At 41.6% G+C, this 12,518-nt stretch overlaps 1 protein-coding gene across 1 annotated transcript; it reads left to right on the forward strand.

Moving 5' to 3' along the window:
- Positions 1-309: 309 nt before the first annotated feature.
- Positions 310-8,329, forward strand: LOC121854001 (probable serine/threonine-protein kinase clkA; the record flags this gene model as incomplete). Its single annotated transcript, XM_042348388.1, has 3 exons — positions 310-486; positions 1,084-1,326; positions 8,105-8,329. Coding segments are annotated over 3 exons (645 nt in total), but the record flags the coding sequence as incomplete, so codon positions are not given.
- Positions 8,330-12,518: the final 4,189 nt, after the last annotated feature.

Below are 12,518 nucleotides of genomic sequence, written 5' to 3' on the forward strand. Positions count from 1 at the left end.
TAGTGAACATGTAGTACTAGTGTTGTAGTAAGCACGTAGGACCGGTGTTGCAGTGAACATGAAGTACTAGTGTTGTAGTGAACATGTAGTACTAGTGCTGTATTGAACATGTAGTACTAGTGTTGTAGTGAACATGTAGTACTAGTGTTGTAGTGAACATGTATTACTAGTGTTGTAGTGAACATGGAATACCAGTGTTGTAGTTAACATGTAGTACTAGTGTTGTAGTGAACATGGTCATAAAAGTTAACATTTCTTGTATAACATATCGTTAAGGTTCAGTTAAAGATAATGTTGTGTTCCCTGCAGGACCCAGAGAACATGTGGGCCTACGAGGTAGACGCCAGGTCGACAGGGGACAAAAAGTCTGCCCGGGAGGAGCGTCGAGGAGACGTAGTGGTGGGCCAGTACAGCGCCATGGACCCTGATGGTTCTCTCTGCGTCGTCGACTCCTCTGTAGCTCCCGACACTGACTTCCAGGCCACTGTTACCAAGCAATCCACCCATGAAAACTTCCAGAGCCAAAGCCAATAGCACCAGCAAAGGCGCAACCAGTTCCAGAACCAACTGTCTACCCGCGACCCGTTCCAGAACCAACTGTCTACTCGCGACCAGTTCCAGAACCAACAAAGCCGCCCCGACCAGTTCCAGAGCCAACAGAGCCGCCCCGACCAGTTCCAGAACCAACTGTCTACTAGCGACCAGTTCCAGAACCAACAAAGCCGCCGCGACCAGTTCCAGAACCAACAAAGCCGCCCCGACCAGTTCCAGAGCCAACAGAACCGCCCCGACCAGTTCCAGAACCAACTGTCTACCCGCGACCAGTTCCAAAACCAACAAAGCCGCGGCGACCAGTTCCAGAACCAACAGAACCTCCCCCACCAGTTCCAAAACCAACTGTCTACCCGCAACCAGTTCCAGAATCAAGTGAACCGAGATCAATCTTCTCTGAATATTAGACAGTAGTCACAGAGAGACAACCAGTATCAACAGAAACGCAACCAGTATCAACAAGACCACAACCAGTATCAACACAACCGTAACCAGTACCAGCTGAATCATTACCAACAGAACCGCAACTAGTACCAGGAGAACCGCAACCAGTACCAGTCCAACTATCGCACGAGTACCAACCAATACAACCACAACAACCAGTCCAACAACCTCCACAACAACAGGTACATCTCACAAAGTTACGGCTCCACCAACAACAACCACAACTACAACCAAAACTCACACCTCAACTCCAACCTTTTCAACCTGGAATACAACCAACAACTCTCCCGGTTATCCACCAACAACCACAACCAGTACGGAAGGAGCCAAGTTAGTGTGGTTCCTGCTGGAAATCACAAGTATCGACTACAACAAATGAACCACTGGCAACACTAAATGGTTGTGAGAATGTCTTTACTCTGTATAAACTGTCAATATAATACTATGGTACTGTATTTTTATGTATTTCTCGCTAAACAAAGCAGAATGTATTAATGTTTTTTATCTGATTGACGCTATTGTATGTTTCTGTTGTGTTAATGAATGATGTTAAAGTGTTGGTGAGAGTAAACACTAATATGCAGAATAGGTCAAGTGTTGGTGAAAGTAAACACTAATATACAGAGTACGTCAAGTGTTGCTGAGAGTAAACACTAATATACAGTATACGTCAAGTGTTGGTGAAAATAAACACTAATATACAGTATACGTCAAATGTTGGTGACAGTAAACACTAATATACAGTATACGTCAAGTGTTGGTGAGAGTAAACACTAATATACAGTATACGTCAAGTGTTGGTGAGAGTAAACACTAATATACAGTATAGGTCAAGGCATGGTGATATTGGGGACTAGATGGGGTGTATACTTGACTGTTTTTGTAATAGATATGATACCGGTACACATACAGGTTCACATACCGGTACACATACAGGTACACATACAGGTACACATACCGGTACACATATAGGTACACATACAGGTACACATACAGGTACACATACCGGTACACATACAGGTGCACATACATGTACACATATAGGTACACATACCGGTACACATAAAGAGACTTAGGTAACGTAGTACCGAGGTAGATTTATGTGTGTGTGTGTGTGTGTGTGTGTGTGTGTGTATGTGTGTGTGATATTAGCTGGTCTTTGCTATCACAACAGTTACGGCTGGAGATGACGGAATTGAAAACATATCTTATCCCGATTCATGATAGCATGTAGATGTGTGGGTGTGTGTGTGTGTGTGTGTGTGTATCTTTCAACTGTACCTGTATCTATCTCTTAACTGTATCTGTCTCTCAACTATACCTGTATCTGTCTCTTAACTCTATCTGTATCTGTCTCTTAACTGTACCTGCATCTGTCTCTTAACTGTACGTGTATCTGTCTCTTAACTGTACCTGTATCTGTCTCTTAACTCTACCTGTATCTGTCTCTCAATTCTACCTGTATCTGTCTCTAAACTGAACCTGTATCTGTCTCTTAACTCTACCTGTATCTGTCTCTCAACGGTACCTGTATCTGTCTATTAACTCTACCTGCATCAGTCTCTTAACTGTACCTGTATCTGTCTCTTAACTGTACCTGTATCTGTCTCTTAACTGTACCTGTATCTGTCTCTTAACTGTACCTGTATCTGTCTCTTAACTGTACCTGTATCTGTCTCTTAACTGTACCTGTATCTGTCTCTTAACTGTACCTGTATCTGTCTCTTAACTGTACCTGTATCTGTCTGTACCTGTATCTGTCTCTTAACTGTACCTGTATCTGTCTCTTAACTGTACCTGTATCTGTCTCTCAACTGTACCTGTATCTGTCTCTTAACTGTACCTGTATCTGTCTCTTAACTGTACCTGTATCTGTCTCTTAACTGTACCTGTATCACTACCCTTATGTATTACTTGTACCAATACCTATAGTTACTATATATGCTGATCTACCTATATAACCTAATTCATTTGTCCATCTATTTATATATCTATCTACTTTATTAGGCTTTATATAAGGATTAACACAAACAAACAAAAAACGACATTTTATCACATTATTTAAAAAAAAACATACAAAATCTTCTTTTTTTTTCAATAATATTCATCGGGGGAGAAGATGAGATCAGACCCCTTGAGATAAGCCGTCCCTAACCGTAGTCCTGACACTACGATGAATTTTATTACATTAGACAAAATGCTGGTCGATTGTGCCGTCCCTTCCGATCCCTCGCAAGGAGGACTCTGCGTGACAGCAGATTTCACCTTTGGGGCGACACAGCTCCTCCCTTGCGAGGGGATGTAAGGAGGACTCTGCATGACAGCAGATGTTACCTTAGGGGCGACACAGCTCTTCCCTTGGGAGGGGATGTAAGGAGGACTCTGCATGAAAGCAGATGTCACCTTAGGGGCGATACAGCTTTTCCCTTGCGAGGGGATGTAAGGAGGACTCTGCATGACAGCAGATGTCACCTTAGGGGCGACACAGCTCTTCCCTTGGGAGGGGATGTAAGGAGGACTCTGCATGACAGCAGATGTCACCTTAGGGGCGACACAGCTTTTCCCTTGCGAGGAGATGTAAGGAGGACTCTGCATGACAGAAGATGTCACCTTAGGGGCGACACAGCTCTTCCCTTGCGAGGGGATGTAAGGAGGACTCTGCATGACAGCAGATGTCACCTTAGGGGCGACACAGCTTTTCCCTTGCGAGGGGATGTAAGGAGGACTCTGCATGACAGTCTTCCTTTCAGTGACAGTTGGGAAAGAAAGCTGCTGGAGGGAAGACTCTAAACGTCTAATAACTTCACAGAGATCAGGCCGATCTACTGGGTTCTGCTGTAGCATATCTAAGAATAATTGTCTGGTGCCGGGCGGCCACGCCTTTAGGTGTCGGTCACTCAATAATGTCTCAGTAACAAAATTAAGGGTGAACCCCAAAGAGAAAACATCAGCCTTGGGGTGACATGGGTGACCAGCAAGGATCTCTGGGGCATAAAAGGGAAAATCACTTGGTGATCCAGAGATATTTGTCAACTCTCCCACGGCTGTAGAAAGCCCAAAATCGATGATGTGGGCCGTGAAGCTACCATCGGCTGTGTTCTCTTCTATTAACACATTATCTTCCTTAAAATCGTTATGGACAACACCCTGACCGTGAATTTCGTCAAGGCTTCGCGCCACGGCGATGTAGATTTGAATAATGTTGGCCGCGGTAAGCAACTTAGGGTGATTGAGTATATCAATGAACGTCCTTCCCTTGCAAAACGACATAACAAGTATGGGCTCATCCGTGGCCCACGTTATGATGAGGGGAGCACCGCCGGCACCGTTTACTTTTTGGGTTATCTCCCTTTCTATGTTGAAATACTTCAGATATTCCGTTTTCAAGCCTTTTTTTATGCACACGAGTTCCCCATTGAATTCGGCCAGGAGGCTGAACGCAAATGCCCCGCTACCCAATTTTTTCTGGATTTTTACAACGCTTAAGAGTTATTTGCTTGTATAACTTTCCATCTTGTTTTAACCAAACGTAAAATTTTATGAAGTACAATTTCAATAACTTTATCGTATAATATACATTATATATTTATATAGTAAGAGGTTATGTGAACATTTAGTACTAGTGTAATGAACATGTAATACAAGTGTAGTGAACATATAGTACTTGTGTAATGAACATGTAATACTAGTGTAGTGAACATATAGTACTTGTGTAATGAACATGTAATACTAGTGTAGTGAACATATAGTACTTGTGTAATGAACATGTAATACTAGTGTATTGAACATATACTACTTGTATAATGAGCATATAGTGCTAGTGTTGTAGTGAACATATAGTACTTGTGCAATGAACATGTAGTACTAGTGTTATAGTGAACATATAGTACTTGTGTAATGAACATGTAATACTAGTGTAGTGAACAAATAGTACTTGTGCAATGAACATGTAGTACTAGTGTTGTAGTGAACATAGAGTACTTGTGTAATGAACATGTAGTACTAGTGTTATAGTGAACATATAGTACCTGTGTAATGAACATGTAATACTAGTGTAGTGAACATATAGTACTAGTCTAATGAACATATAGTGCTAGTTTTATAGTGAAGATATAGTACTTGTGTAATGAACATGTAGACCAGTGTTATAGTGAAGATATAGTACTTGTGTAATGAACATGTAATACTGGTGTAGTGAACATATAATACTAGTGTAATGAATATACAGTCCTAGTGTTGTAGTGAACATATAGTACTAATGTAATGCACATGTAAAACTAGTGTAGTGAACATATAGTACTAGTGTAATGAACATGTAGTACTAGTGTTGTAGTGAACATGTAGTACTAGTGTTGTAGTGAACATGTAGTACTAGTGTAATGAGCATGTAATACTAGTGTTGTAGTGAACATGTATTGCTAGTGTTGTAGTGAACATGTAGTACTAGTGTAATGAACATGTAGTACTAGTATTGTAGTGAACATATCGTGCTAGTGTTCTATTGAACATGTAGTACTAGCGTAATGAGCATGTAATACAAGTGTAGTTGTGAACATGTAGGACTAGTGGTGAAGTGAACATGTAGTACTAGTGTTGTAGTGAACATGTAGTACTAGTGTAATGAACATGTAATACTCGTGTAGTGAACACGTAGTACTAGTGTTATAGTGAGCATGTAGTACTAGTTCTGTAGTGTACATGTAATACCAGTGTTGTAGTCAACATATAGTACTAATGTTGTAGTGAACATGTAGTATTATTGTTTTAGTGAACATATAGAACTAGTGTTGTAGTGAACATGTAGTACTAGTGTTGTAGTGAACATATAGTACTAGTGTTGTAGTGAACATGTAGTACTAGTGTTGTAGTGAACATGTAGTACTAGTGATGTAATGAACATGTAATACCTGTGTTGTAGTGAAGATGTAGTACTAGTGTTGTAGTGAACATGTAGTACTAGTGTAATGAACATGTAAATACTAGTGTTGTATTGAACATGTAGTCCTAGTGTTGTAGTGAACATGTAGTACTAGTTCTGTAGTGTACATGTAATACCAGTGTTGTAGTCAACATATAGTACTAATGTTGTAGTGAACATGTAGTATTATTGTTTTAGTGAACATATAGAACTAGTGTTGTAGTGAACATGTAGTACTAGTGTTGTAGTGAACATATAGTACTAGTGTTGTAGTGAACATGTAGTACTAGTGTTGTAGTGAACATGTAGTACTAGTGATGTAATGAACATGTAATACCTGTGTTGTAGTGAAGATGTAGTACTCGTGTTGTAGTGAACATGTAATACCAATGTTGTAATGAACATGTAGTACTAGTGTTTTAGTGAGCATGTAGTACAAGTGTTGTATTGAACATGTAATACTAGTGTTGTAGTGAACATGTAGTACTAGTGTTGTAGTGAACATGTAGTACTAGTGTAATGAGCATGTAATACTAGTGTTGTAGTGAACATGTATTGCTAGTGTTGTAGTGAACATGTAGTACTAGTGTAATGAACATGTAGTACTAGTATTGTAGTGAACATATCATGCTAGTGTTCTATTGAACATGTAGTACTAGCGTAATGAGCCTGTAATACAAGTGTAGTTGTGAACATGTAGTACTAGTGGTGTAGTGAACATGTAGTACTAGTGTTGTAGTGAACATGTAGTACTAGTGTAATGAACATGTAATACTCGTGTAGTGAACATGTAGTACTAGTGTTTTAGTGAGCATGTAGTACTAGTGTTGTATTGAACATGTAAATACTAGAGTTGTATTGAACATGTAGTCCTAGTGTTGTAGTGAACATGTAGTACTAGTTCTGTAGTGTGCATGTAATACCAGTATTGTAGTCAACATGTAGTACTAATGTTGTAGTGAACATGTAGTATTATTGTTTTAGTGAACATATAGAACTAGTGTTGTAGTGAACATGTAGTACTAGTGTTGTAGTGAACATGTAGTACTAGTGTTGTAGTGAACATGTAGTACTAGTGTTGTAGTGAACATGTAGTACTAGTGATGTAATAAACATGTAATACCTGTGTTGTAGTGAAGATGTAGTACTCGTGTTGTAGTGAACATGTAATACCAATGTTGTAATGAACATGTAGTACTAGTGTTTTAGTGAGCATGTAGTACAAGTGTTGTATTGAACATGTAATACTAGTGTTGTAGTGAACATGTAATACCAGTGTTGTAGTGAACATGTAGAACTAGTGTTGTAGTGAACATGTAATACCAGTGCTGTAGTGAACACGTAGTACTAGTGTTGTAGTGAGCATGTAGTACTAGTGTTGTAGTGAATACGTAGTACCAGTGTTGTAGTGAACATGTAGGACTAGTGTTGTAGTGAATACGTAGTGCCAGTGTTGTAGTTAACAGGTAGTACTAGTGTTGTATTGAGCATGTAGTACTAGTGTTCTACTGAACATGTAGTACTAGTGTTGTAGTGAGCATGCAGTACTAGTGTTCTAGTGAACATGTGGTACTAGTGTTGTAGTGAACATGTAGTGCTAGTGTTGTAGTGAACATGTAGTACTAGTGTTGTAGTGAACATGTAATACCAGTGTTGTAGTGAACATGTAGTACTAATGTTGTGGTGAACATATAATACCAGTGTTGTAGTGAACATGTAGTACTAGTGTTGTAGTGAACATGTAGTACTAGTGTTGTAGTAAGCATGTAGGACCGGTGTTGCAGTGAACATGAAGTACTAGTGTTGTAGTGAACATGTAGTACTAGTGTTGTGGTGAACATATAATACCAGTGTTGTAGTGAACATTTAGTACTAGTGTTGTAGTGAACATGTAGTACTAGTGTTGTAGTAAGCACGTAGGACCGGTGTTGCAGTGAACATGAAGTACTAGTGTTGTAGTGAACATGTAGTACTAGTGCTGTATTGAACATGTAGTACTAGTGTTGTAGTGAACATGTAGTACTAGTGTTGTAGTGAACATGTATTACTAGTGTTGTAGTGAACATGGAATACCAGTGTTGTAGTTAACATGTAGTACTAGTGTTGTAGTGAACATGGTCATAAAAGTTAACATTTCTTGTATAACATATCGTTAAGGTTCAGTTAAAGATAATGTTGTGTTCCCTGCAGGACCCAGAGAACATGTGGGCCTACGAGGTAGACGCCAGGTCGACAGGGGACAAAAAGTCTGCCCGGGAGGAGCGTCGAGGAGACGTAGTGGTGGGCCAGTACAGCGCCATGGACCCTGATGGTTCTCTCTGCGTCGTCGACTACTCTGTAGCTCCCGACACTGACTTCCAGGCCACTGTTACCAAGCAATCCACCCATGAAAACTTCCAGAGCCAAAGCCAATAGCACCAGCAAAGGCGCAACCAGTTCCAGAATCAACAGACCCGCCGCGACCAGTTCCAGAACCAACAGAACAGCCGCAACCAGTTTCAGAACCAACAGACCGCCGCAACCAGTTGCTGAACCAACAGAGCCGCCCCGACCAGTTCCAGAAACAACAGAACCGCCCCGACCAGTTCCAGAACCAACAGAGCCACCAGGCCAGTTCCAGAACCAACTGTCTACCCGCGACCCATTCCAGAACCAACTGTCTACTCGCGACCAGTTCCAGAACCAACAAAGCCGCCCCGACCAGTTCCAGAGCCAACAGAGCCGCCCCGACCAGTTCCAGAACCAACTGTCTACTAGCGACCAGTTCCAGAACCAACAAAGCCGCCGCGACCAGTTCCAGAACCAACAAAGCCGCCCCGACCAGTTCCAGAGCCAACAGAACCGCCCCGACCAGTTCCAGAACCAACTGTCTACCCGCGACCAGTTCCAAAACCAACAAAGCCGCGGCGACCAGTTCCAGAACCAACAGAACCTCCCCCACCAGTTCCAAAACCAACTGTCTACCCGCAACCAGTTCCAGAATCAAGTGAACCGAGATCAATCTTCTCTGAATATTAGACAGTAGTCACAGAGAGACAACCAGTATCAACAGAAACGCAACCAGTATCAACAAGACCACAACCAGTATCAACACAACCGTAACCAGTACCAGCTGAATCATTACCAACAGAACCGCAACTAGTACCAGGAGAACCGCAACCAGTACCAGTCCAACTATCGCACGAGTACCAACCAATACAACCACAACAACCAGTCCTACAACCTCCACAACAACAGGTACATCTCACAAAGTTACGGCTCCACCAACAACAACCACAACTACAACCAAAACTCACACCTCAACTCCAACCTTTTCAACCTGGAATACAACCAACAACTCTCCCGGTTATCCACCAACAACCACAACCAGTACGGAAGGAGCCAAGTTAGTGTGGTTCCTGCTGGAAATCACAAGTATCGACTACAACAAATGAACCACTGGCAACACTAAATGGTTGTGAGAATGTCTTTACTCTGTATAAACTGTCAATATAATACTATGGTACTGTATTTTTATGTATTTCTCGCTAAACAAAGCAGAATGTATTAATGTTTTTTATCTGATTGACGCTATTGTATGTTTGTGTTGTGTTAATGAATGATGTTAAAGTGTTGGTGAGAGTAAACACTAATATACAGTATACGTCAAGTGTTGGTGAAAATAAACACTAATATACAGTATACGTCAAATGTTGGTGACAGTAAACACTAATATACAGTATACGTCAAGTGTTGGTGAGAGTAAACACTAATATACAGTATACGTCAAGTGTTGGTGAGAGTAAACACTAATATACAGTATAGGTCAAGGCATGGTGATATTGGGGACTAGATGGGGTGTATACTTGAATGTTTTAGTAATAGATATGATACCGGTACACATACAGGTTCACATACCGGTACACATACACGTACACATACAGGTACACATACAGGTACACATACAGGTACACATACCGGTACACATATAGGTACACATACAGGTACACATACAGGTACACATACTGGTACACATACAGGTGCACATACATGTACACATATAGGTACACATACCGGTACACATAGAGAGACTTAGGTAACGTAGTACCGAGGTAGATTTATGTGTGTGTGTGTGTGTGTGTGTGTGTGTATGTGTGTGTGATATTAGCTGGTCTTTGCTATCACAACAGTTACGGCTGGAGATGACGGAATTGAAAACATATCTTATCCCGATTCATGATAGCATGTAGATGTGTGTGTGTGTGTGTGTGTGTGTATCTTTCAACTGTACCTGTATCTATCTCTTAACTGTATCTGTCTCTCAACTATACCTGTATCTGTCTCTTAACTCTATCTGTATCTGTCTCTTAACTGTACCTGCATCTGTCTCTTAACTGTACGTGTATCTGTCTCTTAACTGTACCTGTATCTGTCTCTTAACTCTACCTGTATCTGTCTCTCAATTCTACCTGTATCTGTCTCTAAACTGAACCTGTATCTGTCTCTTAACTCTACCTGTATCTGTCTCTCAACGGTACCTGTATCTGTCTATTAACTCTACCTGCATCTGTCTCTTAACTGTACCTGTATCTGTCTCTTAACTGTACCTGTATCTGTCTCTTAACTGTACCTGTATCTGTCTCTTAACTGTACCTGTATCTGTCTCTTAACTGTACCTGTATCTGTCTCTTAACTGTACCTGTATCTGTCTCTTAACTGTACCTGCATCTGTCTCTTAATTGTACCTGTATCTGTCTCTTAACTGTACCTGTATCTGTCTCTTAACTGTACCTGTATCTGTCTCTTAACTGTACTTGTATCTGTCTCTCAACTGTACCTGTATCTGTCTCTTAACTGTACCTGTATCTGTCTCTTAACTGTACCTGTATCTGTCTCTTAACTGTACCTGTATCTGTCTCTTAACTGTACCTGTATCTGTCTCTTAACTGTACCTGTATCTGTCTCTTAACTGTACCTGTATGTGCCTCTTAACTGTACCTGTATCTGTCTCTTAACTGTACCTGTATCTGTCTCTCAACTGTACCTGTATCTGTCTCTTAACTGTACCTGTATCTGTCTCTTAACTGTACCTGTATCTGTCTCTTAACTGTACCTGTATCTGTCTCTTAAATGTACCTGTATCTGTCTCTTAACTGTACCTGTATCACTACCCTTATGTATTACTTGTACCAATACCTATAGTTACTATATATGCTGATCTACCTATATAACCTAATTCATTTGTCCATCTATTTATATATCTATCTACTTTATTAGGCTTTATATAAGGATTAACACAAACAAACAAAAAACGACATTTTATCACATTATTTTAAAAAAAAACATACAAAATCTTCTTTTTTTTCAATAATATTCATCGGGGGAGAAGATGAGATCAGACCCCTTGAGATAAGCCGTCCCTAACCGTAGTCCTGACACTACGATGAATTTTATTACATTAGACAAAATGCTAGTCGATTGTGCCGTCCCCTCCGATCCCTCGCAAGGAGGACTCTGCGTGACAGCAGATTTCACCTTTGGGGCGACACAGCTCCTCCCTTGCGAGGGGATGTAAGGAGGACTCTGCATGACAGCAGATGTCACCTTAGGGGCGACACAGCTCTTCCCTTGGGAGGGGATGTAAGGAGGACTCTGCATGACAGCAGATGTCACCTTAGGGGCGACACAGCTTTTCCCTTGCGAGGAGATGTAAGGAGGACTCTGCATGACCGAAGATGTCACCTTAGGGGCGACACAGCTCTTCCCTTGCGAGGGGATGTAAGGAGGACTCTGCATGACAGCAGATGTCACCTTAGGGGCGACACAGCTCTTCCCTTGGGAGGGGATGTAAGGAGGACTCTGCATGACAGCAGATGTCACCTTAGCGGCGACACAGCTTTTCCCTTGCGAGGGGATGTAAGGAGGACTCTGCATGACAGCAGATGTCACCTTAGGGGCGACACAGCTTTTCCCTTGCGAGGGGATGTAAGGAGGACTCTGCATGACAGTCTTCCTTTCAGTGACAGTTGGGAAAGAAAGCTGCTGGAGGGAAGACTCTAAACGTCTAATAACTTCACAGAGATCAGGCCGATCTACTGGGTTCTGCTGTAGCATATCTAAGAATAATTGTCTGGTGCCGGGCGGCCACGCCTTTAGGTGTCGGTCACTCAATAATGTCTCAGTAACAAAATTAAGGGTGAACCCCAAAGAGAAAACATCAGCCTTGGGGTGACATGGGTGACCAGCAAGGATCTCTGGGGCATAAAAGGGAAAATCACTTGGTGATCCAGAGATATTTGTCAACTCTCCCACGGCTGTAGAAAGCCCAAAATCGATGATGTGGGCCGTGAAGCTACCATCGGCTGTGTTCTCTTCTATTAACACATTATCTTCCTTAAAATCGTTATGGACAACGCCCTGACCGTGAATTTCGTCAAGGCTTCGCGCCACGGCGATGTAGATTTGAATAATGTTGGCCGCGGTAAGCAACTTAGGGTGATTGAGTATATCAATGAACGTCCTTCCCTTGCAAAACGACATAACAAGTATGGGCTCATCCGTGGCCCACGTTATGATGAGGGGAGCACCGCCGGCACCGTTTACTTTTTGGGTTATCTCCCTTTCT

The sequence above is a fragment of the Homarus americanus genome, unplaced genomic scaffold, assembly GCF_018991925.1.
Source record: "Homarus americanus isolate GMGI-L3 unplaced genomic scaffold, GMGI_Hamer_2.0 scaffold2590, whole genome shotgun sequence".
NCBI classification, from domain to species: domain Eukaryota; kingdom Metazoa; phylum Arthropoda; class Malacostraca; order Decapoda; family Nephropidae; genus Homarus; species Homarus americanus.